This window comes from Carettochelys insculpta, chromosome 5 (assembly GCF_033958435.1).
Source record: "Carettochelys insculpta isolate YL-2023 chromosome 5, ASM3395843v1, whole genome shotgun sequence".
NCBI lineage: Eukaryota > Metazoa > Chordata > Testudines > Carettochelyidae > Carettochelys > Carettochelys insculpta.
In genome coordinates this window covers 126125713-126142549 of record NC_134141.1, presented here as the reverse complement: position 1 = coordinate 126142549, position 16837 = coordinate 126125713, and the positions used below count along the sequence as shown (strand labels likewise).

The 16837-nt window shown below is 67.6% G+C and overlaps 1 protein-coding gene across 5 annotated transcripts in view; it reads left to right on the top strand.

Annotated features, from left to right (window-relative positions):
* Nucleotides 1-16837, top strand: part of CNTFR (ciliary neurotrophic factor receptor) — a 450281-nt gene that overhangs the window by 374456 nt on the left and 58988 nt on the right. For all 5 annotated transcript variants that reach the window (XM_074994432.1, XM_074994435.1, XM_074994431.1 and 2 more), the window contains one exon: nt 16164-16281. In XM_074994432.1, the coding sequence (XP_074850533.1) occupies nt 16164-16281 (118 nt within the window). The remainder of the gene's footprint in view (nt 1-16163; nt 16282-16837) is intronic.

Here is a 16837-nt window from a genome sequence, read left to right as displayed (position 1 = left end):
GCAGTGGGGCACGCAGGGGGCACAGCCGGGGAGGTCGGTAGCAGTGGGGCACGCAGGGGGCACAGCCGGGGAGGTCGGTAGCGGTGGGGCACGCGGGGGGCACAGCCGGGGAGGTCGGTAGCAGTGGGGCACGCAGGGAGCACAGCCGGGGAGGTGGGTAGCAGTGGGGCACGCAGGGGGCACAGCCGGGGAGGTCGGTAGCAGTGGGGCACGCGGGGGGCACAGCCGGGGAGGTCGGTAGCAGTGGGGCACGCAGGGGGCACAGCCGGGGAGGTCGGTAGCAGTGGGGCACGCAGGGGGCACAGCCGGGGAGGTGGGTAGCAGTGGGGCACGCGGGCGGCACAGCCGGGGAGGTCGGTAGCAGTGGGGCACGCAGGCGGCACAGCCGGGGAGGTCGGTAGCAGTGGGGCACAGGGGGCACAGCCGGGGAGGTCGGTAGCAGTGGGGCACGCAGGGGGCACAGCCGGGGAGGTCGGTAGCAGTGGGGCACAGGGGGCACAGCCGGGGAGGTCGGTAGCAGTGGGGCACGCAGGGGGCACAGCCGGGGAGGTCGGTAGCAGTGGGGCACGCAGGGGGCACAGCCGGGGAGGTCGGTAGCAGTGGGGCACGCAGGGGGCAGAGCCGGGGAGGTCGGTAGCAGTGGGGCACGCGGGGGGCACAGCCGGGGAGGTCGGTCGCAGTGGGGCACGCAGGGGGCACAGCCGGGGAGGTCGGTAGCAGTGGGGCACGCAGGGAGCACAGCCGGGGAGGTGGGTAGCAGTGGGGCACGCAGGGGGCAGAGCCGGGGAGGTCGGTAGCAGTGGGGCACGCAGGGGGCACAGCCGGGGAGGTCGGTAGCAGTGGGGCACGCAGGGGGCACAGCCGGGGAGGTCGGTAGCGGTGGGGCACGCAGGGGGCACAGCCGGGGAGGTCGGTAGCGGTGGGGCACGCGGGGGGCACAGCCGGGGAGGTCGGTAGCAGTGGGGCACGCAGGGGGCACAGCCGGGGAGGTCGGTAGCAGTGGGGCACGCAGGGAGCACAGCCGGGGAGGTCGGTAGCAGTGGGGCACGCAGGGGGCACAGCCGGGGAGGTCGGTAGCAGTGGGGCACGCAGGGGACACAGCCGGGGAGGTCGGTAGCAGTGGGGCACGCAGGGGGCACAGCCGGGGAGGTCGGTAGCAGTGGGGCACGCAGGGGGCACAGCCGGGGAGGTCGGTAGCAGTGGGGCACGCAGGGAGCACAGCCGGGGAGGTCGGTAGCAGTGGGGCACGCAGGGGGCACAGCCGGGGAGGTCGGTAGCAGTGGGGCACGCAGGGGGCACAGCCGGGGAGGTGGGTAGCAGTGGGGCACGCAGGGGGCACAGCCGGGGAGGTGGGTAGCAGTGGGGCACGCAGGGGGCACAGCCGGGGAGGTGGGTAGCAGTGGGGCACGCAGGGGGCACAGGCGGGGAGGTCGGTAGCAGTGGGGCACGCAGGGGGCACAGGCGGGGAGGTCGGTAGCAGTGGGGCACAGGCGGGGAGGTCGGTAGCAGTGGGGCACGCAGGGGGCAGAGCCGGGGAGGTCGGTAGCAGTGGGGCACGCAGGGGGCACAGCCGGAGAGGTCGGTAGCAGTGGGGCACGCAGGGGGCAGAGCCGGGGAGGTCGGTAGCAGTGGGGCACGCAGGGGGCACAGCCGGGGAGGTCGGTAGCAGTGGGGCACGCAGGGGGCACAGGCGGGGAGGTCGGTAGCAGTGGGGCACGCAGGGGGCACAGCCGGGGAGGTCGGTAGCAGTGGGGCACGCAGGCGGCACAGGCGGGGAGGTGGGTAGCAGTGGGGCACGCAGGGGGCACAGCCGGGGAGGTCGGTAGCAGTGGGGCACGCAGGGGGCACAGCCGGGGAGGTCGGTAGCAGTGGGGCCCGCAGGGGGCACAGCCGGGGAGGTCGGTAGCTGTGGGGCACGCAGGGGGCACAGCCGGGGAGGTCGGTAGCAGTGGGGCACGCAGGGGGCACAGCCGGGGAGGTCGGTAGCAGTGGGGCACGCAGGGGGCACAGCCGGGGAGGTCGGTAGCAGTGGGGCACGCAGGCGGCACAGGCGGGGAGGTGGGTAGCAGTGGGGCACGCAGGGGGCACAGCCGGGGAGGTCGGTAGCAGTGGGGCACGCAGGGGGCACAGCCGGGGAGGTCGGTAGCAGTGGGGCACGCAGGGGGCACAGCCGGGGAGGTCGGTAGCAGTGGGGCACAGGGAGCACAGCCGGGGAGGTCGGTAGCAGTGGGGCACGCAGGGGGCACAGCCGGGGAGGTCGGTAGCAGTGGGGCACGCAGGGGGCACAGCCGGGGAGGTCGGTAGCAGTGGGGCACAGGGGGCACAGCCGGGGAGGTCGGTAGCAGTGGGGCACGCAGGGGGCACAGCCGGGGAGGTCGGTAGCAGTGGGGCACGCAGGGGGCACAGCCGGGGAGGTCGGTAGCAGTGGGGCACAGGGGGCACAGCCGGGGAGGTCGGTAGCAGTGGGGCACGCAGGGGGCACAGCCGGGGAGGTCGGTAGCAGTGGGGCACGCAGGGGGCACAGCCGGGGAGGTCGGTCGCAGTGGGGCACGCAGGGAGCACAGCCGGGGAGGTCGGTAGCAGTGGGGCACGCAGGGGGCACAGCCGGGGAGGTGGGTAGCAGTGGGGCACGCAGGCGGCACAGCCGGGGAGGTCGGTAGCAGTGGGGCACGCAGGCGGCACAGCCGGGGAGGTCGGTAGCAGTGGGGCACGCAGGGGGCACAGCCGGGGAGGTGGGTAGCAGTGGGGCACGCAGGGGGCACAGCCGGGGAGGTCGGTAGCAGTGGGGCACGCAGGGGACACAGCCGGGGAGGTCGGTAGCAGTGGGGCACGCAGGGGGCACAGCCGGGGAGGTCGGTCGCAGTGGGGCACGCGGGGAGCACAGCCGGGGAGGTGAGTAGCAGTGGGGCACGCGGGGGGCACAGCCGGGGAGGTCGGTAGCAGTGGGGCACGCAGGGGACACAGCCGGGGAGGTCGGTAGCAGTGGGGCACGCAGGCGGCACAGCCGGGGAGGTCGGTCGCAGTGGGGCACGCAGGGGGCACAGCCGGGGAGGTCGGTAGCAGTGGGGCACGCAGGCGGCACAGCCGGGGAGGTCGGTCGCAGTGGGGCACGCAGGGGGCACAGGCGGGGAGGTCGGTAGCAGTGGGGCACGCAGGGGGCACAGCCGGGGAGGTCGGTAGCAGTGGGGCACGCAGGGAGCACAGGCGGGGAGGTGGGTAGCAGTGGGGCACGCAGGGGGCACAGCCGGGGAGGTCGGTAGCAGTGGGGCCCGCAGGCGGCACAGCCGGGGAGGTCGGTCGCAGTGGGGCACGCAGGGAGCACAGGCGGGGAGGTGGGTAGCAGTGGGGCACGCAGGGGGCACAGCCGGGGAGGTCGGTAGCAGTGGGGCACGCAGGGGGCACAGCCGGGGAGGTCGGTAGCAGTGGGGCACGCAGGGGGCAGAGCCGGGGAGGTCGGTAGCAGTGGGGCACGCAGGGGGCACAGCCGGGGAGGTCGGTAGCAGTGGGGCACGCAGGGGACACAGCCGGGGAGGTCGGTCGCAGTGGGGCACGCAGGGGGCACAGCCGGGGAGGTGGGTAGCAGTGGGGCACGCAGGGGACACAGCCGGGGAGGTCGGTAGCAGTGGGGCACGCAGGGGGCACAGCCGGGGAGGTGGGTAGCAGTGGGGCACGCAGGGGGCAGAGCCGGGGAGGTCGGTAGCAGTGGGGCACGCAGGGGGCAGAGCCGGGGAGGTCGGTAGCAGTGGGGCACGCAGGGGACACAGCCGGGGAGGTCGGTAGCAGTGGGGCACGCAGGGGGCAGAGCCGGGGAGGTCGGTTGCAGTGGGGCACGCAGGGGGCAGAGCCGGGGAGGTCGGTAGCAGTGGGGCACGCAGGGGGCAGAGCCGGGGAGGTCGGTAGCAGTGGGGCACGCAGGGGGCACAGCCGGGGAGGTCAGTAGCAGTGGGGCACGCAGGGGGCACAGCCGGGGAGGTCGGTAGCAGTGGGGCACGCAGGGGGCAGAGCCGGGGAGGTCGGTAGCAGTGGGGCACGCAGGGGGCACAGCCGGGGAGGTCGGTAGCAGTGGGGCACGCAGGGGGCACAGCCGGGGAGGTCGGTAGCAGTGGGGCACGCAGGGGGCACAGACGGGGAGGTCGGTAGCAGTGGGGCACGCAGGGGGCACAGCCGGGGAGGTCGGTAGCAGTGGGGCACGCGGGGGGCACAGCCGGGGAGGTCGGTAGCAGTGGGGCACGCAGGGAGCACAACCGGGGAGGTCGGTAGCAGTGGGGTCCGCACGCAGGGGGCACAGCCGGGGAGGTCGGTAGCAGTGGGGCACGCAGGGGGCACAGCCGGGGAGGTCGGTAGCAGTGGGGCACGCAGGGGGCACAGCCGGGGAGGTCGGTAGCAGTGGGGCACGCAGGGGGCACAGCCGGGGAGGTCGGTAGCAGTGGGGCACGCAGGGGGCACAGCCGGGGAGGTCGGTAGCAGTGGGGCACAGGGAGCACAGCCGGGGAGGTCGGTAGCAGTGGGGCACGCAGGGGGCACAGCCGGGGAGGTCGGTCGCAGTGGGGCACGCAGGGGGCACAGCCGGGGAGGTCGGTAGCAGTGGGGCACGCAGGGGGCACAGCCGGGGAGGTCGGTAGCAGTGGGGCACGCAGGGGGCAGAGCCGGGGAGGTCGGTAGCAGTGGGGCACGCAGGGGGCACAGCCGGGGAGGTCGGTAGCAGTGGGGCACGCAGGGGGCAGAGCCGGGGAGGTCGGTAGCAGTGGGGCACGCAGGGGGCACAGCCGGGGAGGTCGGTCGCAGTGGGGCACGCAGGGGGCAGAGCCGGGGAGGTCGGTAGCAGTGGGGCACGCGGGGGGCACAGCCGGGGAGGTCGGTAGCAGTGCGGCACGCGGGGGGCACAGCCGGGGAGGTCGGTAGCAGTGGGGCACGCAGGGGGCACAGACGGGGAGGTCGGTAGCAGTGGGGCACGCAGGGGGCACAGCCGGGGAGGTGGGTAGCAGTGGGGCACGCAGGGGGCACAGCCGGGGAGGTCGGTAGCAGTGGGGCACGCAGGGGGCACAGCCGGGGAGGTCGGTAGCAGTGGGGCACGCAGGGAGCACAGGCGGGGAGGTCGGTAGCAGTGGGGCACGCAGGGGGCACAGCCGGGGAGGTCGGTAGCAGTGGGGCACGCAGGAGGCACAGCCGGGGAGGTCGGTAGCAGTGGGGCACGCAGGGGGCAGTGCCGGGGAGGTCGGTAGCAGTGGGGCACGCAGGGGGCACAGCCGGGGAGGTCGGTAGCAGTGGGGCACGCAGGGGGCACAGACGGGGAGGTGGGTAGCAGTGGGGCACGCAGGGGGCACAGCCGGGGAGGACGGTAGCAGTGGGGCACGCAGGGAGCACAGCCGGGGAGGTCGGTTGCAGTGGGGCACGCAGGGGGCACAGCCGGGGAGGTCGGTAGCAGTGGGGCACGCAGGGGGCAGAGCCGGGGAGGTCGGTAGCAGTGGGGCACGCAGGGGGCACAGCCGGGGAGGTCGGTAGCAGTGGGGCACGCAGGGGGCAGAGCCGGGGAGGTCGGTAGCAGTGGGGCACGCAGGGGGCAGAGCCGGGGAGGTCGGTAGCAGTGGGGCACGCAGGGGGCACAGCCGGGGAGGTCGGTAGCAGTGGGGCACGCAGGGGGCACAGCCGGGGAGGTCGGTAGCAGTGGGGCACGCAGGGGGCACAGCCGGGGAGGTCGGTAGCAGTGGGGCACGCAGGGGGCACAGCCGGGGAGGTCGGTAGCAGTGGGGCACGCAGGGGGCACAGCCGGAGAGGTCGGTAGCGGTGGGGCACGCAGGGGGCACAGCCGGGGAGGTCGGTAGCAGTGGGGCACGCAGGGGGCAGAGCCGGGGAGGTCGGTAGCAGTGGGGCACGCAGGGGGCACAGCCGGGGAGGTGGGTAGCAGTGGGGCACGCAGGGGGCACAGCCGGGGAGGTCGGTAGCAGTGGGGCACGCGGGGGGCAGAGCCGGGGAGGTCGGTAGCAGTGGGGCACGCAGGGGGCACAGCCGGGGAGGTCGGTAGCAGTGGGGCACGCAGGGGGCACAGCCGGGGAGGTCGGTAGCAGTGGGGCACGCAGGGGGCACAGCCGGGGAGGTCGGTTGCAGTGGGGCACGCAGGGGGCACAGCCGGGGAGGTCGGTAGCAGTGGGGCACGCAGGGGGCACAGCCGGGGAGGTCGGTAGCAGTGGGGCACGCAGGGGGCACAGCCGGGGAGGTCGGTAGCAGTGGGGCACGCAGGGGGCACAGCCGGGGAGGTCAGTAGCAGTGGGGCACGCAGGGGGCACAGCCGGGGAGGTCGGTAGCAGTGGGGCACGCAGGGGGCACAGCCGGGGAGGTCGGTAGCAGTGGGGCACGCGGGGGGCACAGCCGGGGAGGTCGGTAGCAGTGGGGCACGCAGGGGGCACAGCCGGGGAGGTCGGTAGCAGTGGGGCACGCAGGGGGCAGAGCCGGGGAGGTCGGTAGCAGTGGGGCACGCAGGGAGCACAGCCGGGGAGGTCGGTAGCAGTGGGGCACGCAGGGAGCACAGCCGGGGAGGTCGGTAGCAGTGGGGCACGCGGGGAGCACAGCCGGGGAGGTCGGTAGCAGTGGGGCACGCAGGGGGCACAGCCGGGGAGGTCGGTAGCAGTGGGGCACGCAGGGAGCACAGCCGGGGAGGTGGGTAGCAGTGGGGCACGCAGGGGGCACAGGCGGGGAGGTCGGTAGCAGTGGGGCACGCAGGGGGCACAGCCGGGGAGGTGGGTAGCAGTGGGGCACGCAGGGGGCACAGCCGGGGAGGTCGGTAGCAGTGGGGCACGCAGGGGGCACAGCCGGGGAGGTCGGTAGCAGTGGGGCACGCAGGGGGCACAGCCGGGGAGGTGGGTAGCAGTGGGGCACGCAGGGGGCACAGCCGGGGAGGTCGGTAGCAGTGGGGCACGCAGGGGGCACAGCCGGGGAGGTCGGTAGCAGTGGGGCACGCAGGGGGCACAGCCGGGGAGGTCGGTAGCAGTGGGGCACGCAGGGGGCACAGGCGGGGAGGTCGGTAGCAGTGGGGCACGCAGGGAGCACAGCCGGGGAGGTGGGTAGCAGTGGGGCACGCAGGGAGCACAGCCGGGGAGGTCGGTAGCAGTGGGGCACAGGCGGGGAGGTCGGTAGCGGTGGGGCACAGGGGGCACAGCCGGGGTGGTCGGTAGCACTGGGGCACGCAGGGGGCAGAGCCGGGGAGGTCGGTAGCAGTGGGGCACGCAGGGGGCACAGCCGGGGAGGTCGGTAGCAGTGGGGCACGCAGGGGGCACAGCCGGGGAGGTCGGTAGCAGTGGGGCACGCAGGGGGCACAGGCGGGGAGGTCGGTAGCAGTGGGGCACGCAGGGGGCAGAGCCGGGGAGGTCGGTAGCAGTGGGGCACGCAGGGGGCACAGGCGGGGAGGTCGGTAGCAGTGGGGCACGCAGGGGGCAGAGCCGGGGAGGTCGGTAGCAGTGGGGCACGCAGGGGGCACAGGCGGGGAGGTCGGTAGCAGTGGGGCACGCAGGGGGCACAGGCGGGGAGGTCGGTAGCAGTGGGGCACGCAGGGAGCACAGCCGGGGAGGTCGGTAGCAGTGGGGCACGCAGGGGGCACAGCCGGGGTGGTCGGTAGTGGTGGGGCACGCAGGGGGCACAGCCGGGGAGGTGGGTAGCAGTGGGGCACGCAGGGGGCACAGCCGGGGAGGTCGGTAGCGGTGGGGCACGCAGGGGGCACAGGCGGGGAGGTCGGTAGCAGTGGGGCACGCAGGGGGCACAGCCGGGGAGGTCGGTAGCAGTGGGGCACGCAGGGGGCACAGCCGGGGAGGTCGGTACCAGTGGGGCACGCAGGGGGCACAGGCGGGGAGGTCGGTAGCAGTGGGGCACGCAGGGCGCACAGCCGGGGTGGTCGGTAGCAGTGGGGCACGCAGGGGGCACAGCCGGGGAGGTGGGTAGCAGTGGGGCACGCGGGGGGCAGAGCCGGGGAGGTCGGTAGCAGTGGAGCACGCAGGGGGCACAGCCGGGGAGGTCGGTAGCAGTGGGGCACGCAGGGGGCACAGCCGGGGAGGTCGGTAGCAGTGGGGCACGCAGGGAGCACAGCCGGGGAGGTCGGTAGCAGTGGGGCACGCGGGGGGCAGAGCCGGGGAGGTCGGTAGCAGTGGGGCACGCAGGGGGCACAGCCGGGGAGGTCGGTAGCAGTGGGGCACAGGGGGCACAGCCGGGGAGGTCAGTAGCAGTGGGGCACGCAGGGGGCACAGGCGGGGAGGTCGGTAGCAGTGGGGCACGCAGGGGGCACAGGCGGGGAGGTCGGTAGCAGTGGGGCACGCAGGGGGCACAGCCGGGGAGGTCGGTAGCAGTGGGGCACGCAGGGGGCAGAGCCGGGGAGGTCGGTAGCGGTGGGGCACGCAGGGGGCACAGCCGGGGAGGTCGGTAGCAGTGGGGCACGCAGGGGGCACAGCCGGGGAGGTCGGTAGCAGTGGGGCACGCAGGGGGCACAGCCGGGGAGGTCGGTAGCAGTGGGGCACGCAGGGGGCACAGCCGGGGAGGTTGGTAGCAGTGGGGCACGCAGGGGGCACAGCCGGGGAGGTCAGTAGCAGTGGGGCACGCAGGGGGCACAGCCGGGGAGGTCGGTAGCAGTGGGGCACTCAGGGAGCACAGCCGGGGAGGTCGGTAGCAGTGGGGCACGCAGGCGGCACATCCGGGGAGGTCGGTAGCAGTGGGGCACTCAGGGAGCACAGCCGGGGAGGTCGGTAGCAGTGGGGCACGCAGGCGGCACATCCGGGGAGGTCGGTAGCAGTGGGGCACTCAGGGAGCACAGCCGGGGAGGTCGGTAGCGGTGGGGCACAGGGGGCACAGCCGGGGTGGTCGGTAGCACTGGGGCACGCAGGGGGCACAGCCGGGGAGGTCGGTAGCAGTGGGGCACGCAGGGAGCGCAGCCGGGGAGGTCGGTAGCAGTGGGGCACGCAGGGGGCACAGCCGGGGAGGTCGGTCGCAGTGGGGCACGCAGGGGGCACAGCCGGGGAGGTCGGTAGCAGTGGGGCACGCAGGGAGCACAGGCGGGGAGGTCGGTACCAGTGGGGCCCGCACGCAGGGGGCACAGCCGGGGAGGTCGGTCGCAGTGGGGCACAGGGGACGTGTGGAACAGTTATGGGAGGTGTCTGGAGATGGACACATGCCACTCCTGTTCCATGTGCTCCTGCCATTTCTCTCCCTGCGGGGGAGGAGGAGGAAAGGTTTCCTCTCCCTCCCCACTCGCCCTCTGTTTTGCACCATGACGCTGTCCTGAGGGCGGCTGCTAGGGACGCAGTAGGCTGAACCCGACCGGGAGAGGCTCTGCCTCTGGGGCGACCCCAGGAACTCAGGAGCCTCGGTGCAAAGAGCGTCTTTATCATTCCCCTGATGGCTTTGTTCCCCCGCCTCCCTCTCCGGTAGCCTGGCCCCTGTCCAGCGACAGCATTAACAAGCCCTGCATCGATCGGGGTGTGCTGCTCTATTTTCTCTCGTTAAGAGCAGGAGATGGGCTGATGAGCTCGGCGTGCAGCAGGCAAAGGGCAGGGCCTGGATTTTGCTGTATGGCAGCGGCCGGAGGTGGGGGTGGTGGAGATTCCCGGGTAGGTAGCAAGTTCACTAAGAACTATTCGGTGCTGCAGTTGGAAACATCCCTGCTCCGTGGGGAAGGGGGCAGGAGGGGTCTGAACACAGCCGCAGACACTCGGCCATGTACCAGAGCGCTGTCTGCTCTGGTATCCCCATACGTTCCCTCTGCAGCCAGTCACAGCACAGAGCGGGGATTGGCAACGAATCCAGCACGTGGAAATATAGCCAGTGTTAGCCGAATGGTTTTGTTAATAAGCAGCAAATACTCTGACCCAGGAACAGCCCTTCTCCCTCCAGGGCATGAACTGACCTCGAAATAATGGGAATTTAGGAGCAGGCCTCGGCCAGGTCCTCCCTGAGCTGTGTGCCCTGGAAGCCGAGCATGTGGGTGGCCGTCCAGCTGATTGGCAAAGCACCCCTGGCCAGCAGCCTGGGTTTTTTGGTGGTGCACAGCCACACAGGTCTCGGTGCCCAGGACAAAACTTATTCCATGCACAAATGGGAAAATATCAGAGGGAACATTGTCCCATCATGCCACGGAGGATGCTGCCGCCTTCCTTTGAAGCAGACAGCACTGAGTCCTGGTGGTGGTAAGATACTGGACGAAGTGGACCTGAGATCTGTTACTTCTGGGCAACGTCTGTCTGTCTGTCTAACCAGCCCTGTGCGCATCTCCCCCTTTCTCTCCATCCCGCCTATCTGTCTGTCACCCTGCGCTCATGCACCTGTGCGTCCAAGCAGGCGGGCGGAGAGAGGGTCTTCAATGGGGTTGCTGTGAAGTGTCCTAACAGTATTGTGAGGCTGTCGTGTGGTAACGCAGCAGCGAGGCCCGTCAGACCCTTCTTGCTGAAAAGCACTAAGGTTTGAAGCCCAGCCTGCAGATCTGCAGCCATTGTCAGGGCAAGGGGGAATTAGCGAAGAACCTGGCTGGCTGGTTCCCATTTCCAAGGCGTATGGCCAGGACATAGGAGATAAATAATCTTGAGATGACCTAATGGAAGGATTAATCAGCGATAGCTGCAGGTGAGGCAGCATTCCCGGGCGGCACAGGTCGCGTGGGGGCCCCTCTGTGAGGCTGAGCGGAGCTGAGGATTCGTTCGTGGCAGAGGGTCCCTTTGGGTTGTCTCTGCAAAGGAGGGTCGGTGGATTTTCACTGTATCTGGCTCCAGACAGGCTCCCAAGCACCGAGTCCTGAGACCCAGAATTCACTAGGGGGCCCTTCGCTGTTCTGGAGCAGAGGGTGTCCCCTGCCCCCACCCGGAGCTGGGAAGACGCACAGGCTGCCCGCGAGCGCTGGGGAGAGGGTGGCTGGGCGGAGAGGGCAGCAGGAAGGCCGGCTGCTGAGCAGTGCATGAGGGTGACCTGTCAGAGAAGCGGTGCTGGGCTTTGGCCTCCTCCGCCGCCTGGGAAAGGAGCTGGGGTGCAGATTGCATCAAGGCTGCAGACGAGAGGAGCAAGACAGGGCAGGGAGGCAGAGGAGACTGCTGGAGACCCTCGCTGCAGGGGAGAAAGCTGGGGTACCCCCTCCCTGATACCCCAAACCTCTGTGCTCTTCACCCGTCATTGTGTCCCCTCCCAGCCCCCTGATTCTGCCAGTCTCTGCTCTGTCATTGCAGTGGGCACAACCAGCCCCCTGGCCCCCGTCTCTGGGCCTTCCCCGCCCTGTGTATTGGGTTTCTATCAGTGGCACCCACATAACCCTGTGATGATGAGCTACTACCACCGTGTGGTAGTTTGGAAATACAACACCCTGGCCCTTCGCCCACCTTACCTCCTCTTCCATGAGCACTGCCTCTGGCAGGTACAGAGGGGTGCCGTTTTCTAGCCAGCGCCTGCGTCCAGCTCCCGGGGGATTTTGAACAAGCTGGCGCAGGCCCGTGGAGCTGGCTGGGCACTAACTCTATGCACTACCTCCATGGGCAGCGGAGGGGGTAAGGGACAGGCAAGAGAGGTGGGGAATTTGGCCTTGTGATTATCCAACCGGTTTTTCTGCAAAGGATCTGCTTGGTAATGTAAGCAGGAGGGTCATTGCCTGGCTGTGGCCTTTGTCTGTGGTCTGGAGGCTGAACAAGCTGTTAGCAGAGACGTGCGCCTTACATAAGCCAGAGCAGGCTGCTCCCTTTTGCCACGCTCCACACTGCTTTGGCCGGTGTTGGTCCCACAGAGATGCTTCCTCCCAGCAGACACGGTGCCCTGAACAGCTGGGGAAAGGTGGTCTTGGGAGATCTCGGTTCTGTTAGTCCACTCAGGCAAGGCACTGCAATGCCTTGTGCCTCGGTTTCCCCTCACTCTTTGGCTGGAAGCAGCTGCATAGGAGGGAAAATACTTCTGTTCCCTGGGAGAATCTCGGCAGCATCCACAGAAGGGCTGTTTGTAATGCAGATTCCCAGCCCAGAGGGTCGGGAATCCCCTCCCAGCTGTCACTGGGCTGGGCTCACATGGCTCTTTCCTGGCTCCTCTTCTGCCAACTGGACTCAGCCCAGGGAGCAATTTGCTTGCAGGGAAAGCAGGCATCTCTCCTCCTTTCACCTTGCGCTGGAAGACGAGCCAGGAGCCCAAGGCTCTCCCACGTAGTCCTGGATACGCCTTATCTATAGAGAGCGGTACAGAGGTGTGGTCATAACCCTGGTCCTGCCAGCCTGGTGATGTCATACAACAGCGATGATGTCATGAAGCTATTCCAGATTGCTGGCTCTGTGATGAAGCCTCCAGGGAGGTGTGAGCTGCCCTGGCCATACTCGTCACAAGTCCTGAGCTGCAACATTTCTCCGTCCAGGCACAGCAAAGGGGCCCCATGGGAACTGAGGGCCCTGTGCTCAGCCTGCAGCCGCTGCCTTGCCGGACACGGCACACGCCCGTGGGAATCAGGAGCATCCCAGGACAGGGATAACTCCAACGGGAGGTGGGTCTGGGCAGATGGATGAGACTAAATCAACACCCACAGCCTCTTTGCAGGCCCTCTGCAGACTGCAGCTCGCTCCGGGCTCAGAGTTCCCTGTGAGCTGAGCCCTTGGGCAGCTGCCCAGCTGAGATTCAGGCACCGCCCCGCTGACTAGCAGAGCGCCCGCACCACAGCTGGCGTTTCTCTTGGCGGTGCCCATCTGCATATAACAGACTGTATGTGGAGGAAGAGCTCAGTGCTTTGAGCTTTGGCCTGCGAAACCCAGGGGGGTGAGCTCAGTCCCTGAGGAGGCCGTTGAGGGATAAGGGGCAAGTAAGTAAATATAGCGTCCCATGGATGGTTAAAGTGACAGCAACCCCTGCCTGGGCTCCCCATCTGTCTGTCCATCCCCACAGTGACCGAACACCTCCTGAAGAGTTCACAATGGAAATGACAAGAGCTTTTCCCCCACTCCTGCCTGGCCTGGGGTGGTGAGCTCCATGAGCCTCGGGGCTTTATGACTGTGCTCGTGTATTTCCAGCAATGCGGCGCAATGAGACTAGGGAGGGAGCGAAGCGGTTCGCATGTTCTGTGGCCCAGGGCCCGCAGTGGCAATGAGCTCCAGAGCAGAGCCTGGGTCCCAGCTCCTGTGCTTGCAAGTCCCTGTGGAGTGGCAGTTCCATTGCCCCGGGGGAGTGGTGCTGCCGGGGCAGGTTACAAGTGAGGGGGGCAGGCATCACTCTGACCCAGCCCACAGTTAGCTCTGAACATCAGGACAGAGACCTTGAGCCGGACTCAGTGACTGGAGCAGAGGGGAGCCTTGGGCAGCTGTATGCCAGGGGAGTGAGCCTCTGGGAAGAGGCCATGCTGGCTGCTCCTTATCGCGGAGAGGGCAGGGAATTCTTTGTTGTCATGTGCAGAGGTATGGAGAGGCTGGAGGAGGTGCCAAAGCAGGGCTGAAGTGCTTCAGCGACCTTCCTGACAGGGACAGCCCTGGACTGTGGAGCTGTTCCCAAGCAACGAGGAGGGAACCAAGGGCTTGGACCTTTGAAAGGTTGACCAGCCTGAGCCCTAGAAAATCCCTCCAGAGCTTGATATCAGCGAGGGTCCTGGATCATAGACCTGTGGGGCCAGGAAGGACCATTACGTTCATCTAGTCTGATGTGTTATTACAGGTTGTACCCCCCAAACCAGGACTCTCTGGTCTCGCAGCCAGACCACGGATCCTCCTGGGGCAGAGAGCCCAGTGGCAAGAGGGCCGGGACTGGTAGCTCAGCCAGGGCCAGTGGTAGGACCAGCAGCCAGCGGGGCCAGAAGCAGAGCTGATGGCAGGGTGGGCTGTGAGCTGGGGCAAGGGACCTCCCCTAACCCGGCAAACCCCCTCACTGGGGACCGGTCAGGTCCGCAGAGTGCCAGACCAGGGAGGTCCAATCTGTGTTTCAGAGACTAGGCGGATGAGTATCTTCACTTGGACCAGCTCGTGCAGTAAAAGCTATCGCCTCCCCCTTGTCTCTCCAATGCCGTGGGACCCATGTGGCTACAGCTAGGCTGCTTTTATTATTCGTGTTGTCCTAGTCACCAGCCCAGCCCCCACTGCGCTAGATCTGTGGGAACTGTGGTCGGACCTTTCCCCTCTGAGCCCTTTCTGGGCCTCTGAAGAAGCCACAGCGAAGCCACAGATCATAGAGCAGGTGAAGGGCTTCCCTGGCTAGTTACTCTCTCCTGTGTCCCCTCGCTGCATCCTGGGGAAAACCAGTGTTCACCCGACTGGTCCTGAGGAGTGCCTGGCCTTCCCCCCTCTCTTGGGTGATCCCTGCCCCTCTTGTTTGCTGGGGACCCTCAGTTTTCCTCTCTCTGCTGAGCTGCATGCCCCCGGTTCCTCCCTCTCTTCTGATGAGATGCCCTCCTGGGCTGCAAGCTCTTTCCTTCTCTCTCTCCAGCTCAGCCTCCTTGACAAATCTTCCAGTGTTGTGAGGCAGACAACACCTGCTTCCAGTGCATCCTCTGAGGCAGGCCAGGGCCCTCTGCCCAGAGAAGTGTCCTGGTGCAATCCCCTAAGCACGACCAGCTCTCAGATGCAACAGGCGGCTGCCCTGAGCCCTGGGCCAGACAGCTGCCGACGCTGTCTCCGAGAGCTAGTAACAGCGCAGCTGGGGTGTGAGGGGAGGGGACGAGGCCCCTGCCGCAGGGCACTCACCGTCGCATTTCAGCCCTTCTGCAACAGCAGGGAGGCATGGAGGTAGGAGGATGATCACAGAACTGAAACTGTGGTTGCTCAGCACAGCTCGCTCCTGCTCCCTAAGGGTCGAAGCTGTGAGGGGGTGAGGGTTTTATTCCCCTGGTTCGGTTGCATGTGTCTGCTACTGTCCTGTAGTAACACCAGGTGAGTGCCTCAGCTTCCCTAGGTGATCGCCTCGGTGCATAGTGGTGAGGGGAGTTTCGGAGTGATGACTTCTCACACGTGGGCAATGGTCCTCCAGGCTCTTTGTAACCTAGGCAGCCAGGTGTCACCTTTCTTCCCCCAGCAACAGCGCAAAGGAGCCAGGAGGGGCCTGGCTGGTTTGCATTGGAACTGGGCAGTTGGGTGGGACAGTCTGGTCTGGCTGGAGAGGGAGGGAGGAGGTGCAGGGTCCTGGCTGAGGGACGCCCTCGGGGCCCCTCTCCCCGAGATGGATGGTATTGACGGCTTCTGGTCCCTGTGCTGACAAGTCTGTTCTGCGCTGGGTCCCTGTCACCTACTAACTTTCTGTTCTCCCTGCCGAGTGAGAGCCACGTCTGCCTGCAGGTGGGGGCAGGGCCGGGGGAACCCCCCACTCTGTGACAGAAGCTGATGGCTCACAGAGCAGGGAAGAACAAGTCCTGCCATGGCAGCTGTCACTGAGTGACGTTCTCCAGCCTGTGCCCTGCAGGTGCTCAGGCTGGAGGCTCACGCTGGCTTTGACATCTGTGATTCTCTGTTCTGCCGCTGGAGTGAGGCAGTGACCAGCGGGTAGTGCCTGGCTGCTACATCCGGTCCGTGAGAGTATCATCCAGCAGGGGTCCCGCTGACTGTTTCCATCCATGGAAGGAATAAATTTTGTTACATGCACCCAGGCATGTGCAGCTGTGCAGCACGGGTAGAAGCATGTCCTGCTGGCTGTGGTCGCTCTGCTAATCAGCTGGGCATCACCTGAATCTCTCCGGAGCGGCTACCCAAGCGCCCAGCTTGCAGGGAACACTGCCATCCAGCTGAGACAAGGCTGGTTTGTGTGTGTGTGTGTGTGTGTGTGTGTGTGTGTGCTGGGAGCCCTTCTCCCACAAGCAGAAGCCCCAGGGTTATAGGCCCAGCTCCCCAAGTTCAGGTGTGAGTGGCAGAGCTGTAGCGGTGGAAGGTTGCGGGGCTAACGTATGTCTTGAGTGTCACTGCTTGCCGGGCGAGGGACTGGCGACCGGCTGGTGCACACCAATTAAGGAGTTAGGTCCAGAAATGGCCATAGCCAGTGACCTGCCAGCCAGGCTCTGATGCAGCATAGGACCCGGCGCTCCCTAGCACTGAGGTCTATGCAGGGGGCTCTAGCGCTGGAAGCCACCTGTGAGCTGCCCCTGGCCCAGAGAGTCCATTGCACAGTAACAGCAGTGAAATCCCCCTGCCCTCAGCGTCTCTCCCCCTCTCTCCTGGGCAGGAGTAAGGAGGACGTCCTCGTTAGTAACCTGGGTCTCTGCTTCCCGGCAGCCTCCCCCAAGGAGCCTGTGCTGATGTGCCGTTCCAACAACTACCCCAAGGGATTCTACTGCAGCTGGCACCTGCCCAGTCCCACGTACATCCCCAATACCTTCAATATCACTGTCATGTAAGTGCCGGGGTCCTGGCGGGAGGGGACGGGGAGAGCCGCCTCTTTGCATGGGGCGGTTTTGTCTCCAGATGGGAGGGACAAATCTGGAGTCGCTCCCTGGCGTGCCCCCGGTTTCACACCGCAGGCAGGGAGCACCAAAGGCCCACCCTGGCAGAGCAGCTGGCCCAGACGTGGGGCTGCCAGCTGTGTGCAGCAGTGATGTCCCAGTGACTGGCGTCCTGGCACTGGGTCTAGGCCCTCTAACCCCACACTAACTGAGTCACTGGGGGCCCCTTCAGCTCTTGCTCCTGGGCATCAGGACCAATCCCAGCCACCTCCTTTTCCATGTTGCTTGTGGCAATTCCTATGTGACCATTTAGCTGCCTGCCCGCTGGAACGCAGGGATGAGTCCTGGTGGTCCCTAGACACCACCCGAAGGACAGAGGTGCCCATCGCGGACGGTTCTGCCGCTGCCGGGCTGGCTGGGTGAAGCAATTGGGAACAGAGGCTTTCAGCTCTCACGTGCAGGTTGTTTCCTGCGAGGTGGCCTGTGCGAACGGCTGCGTCAGGCCGG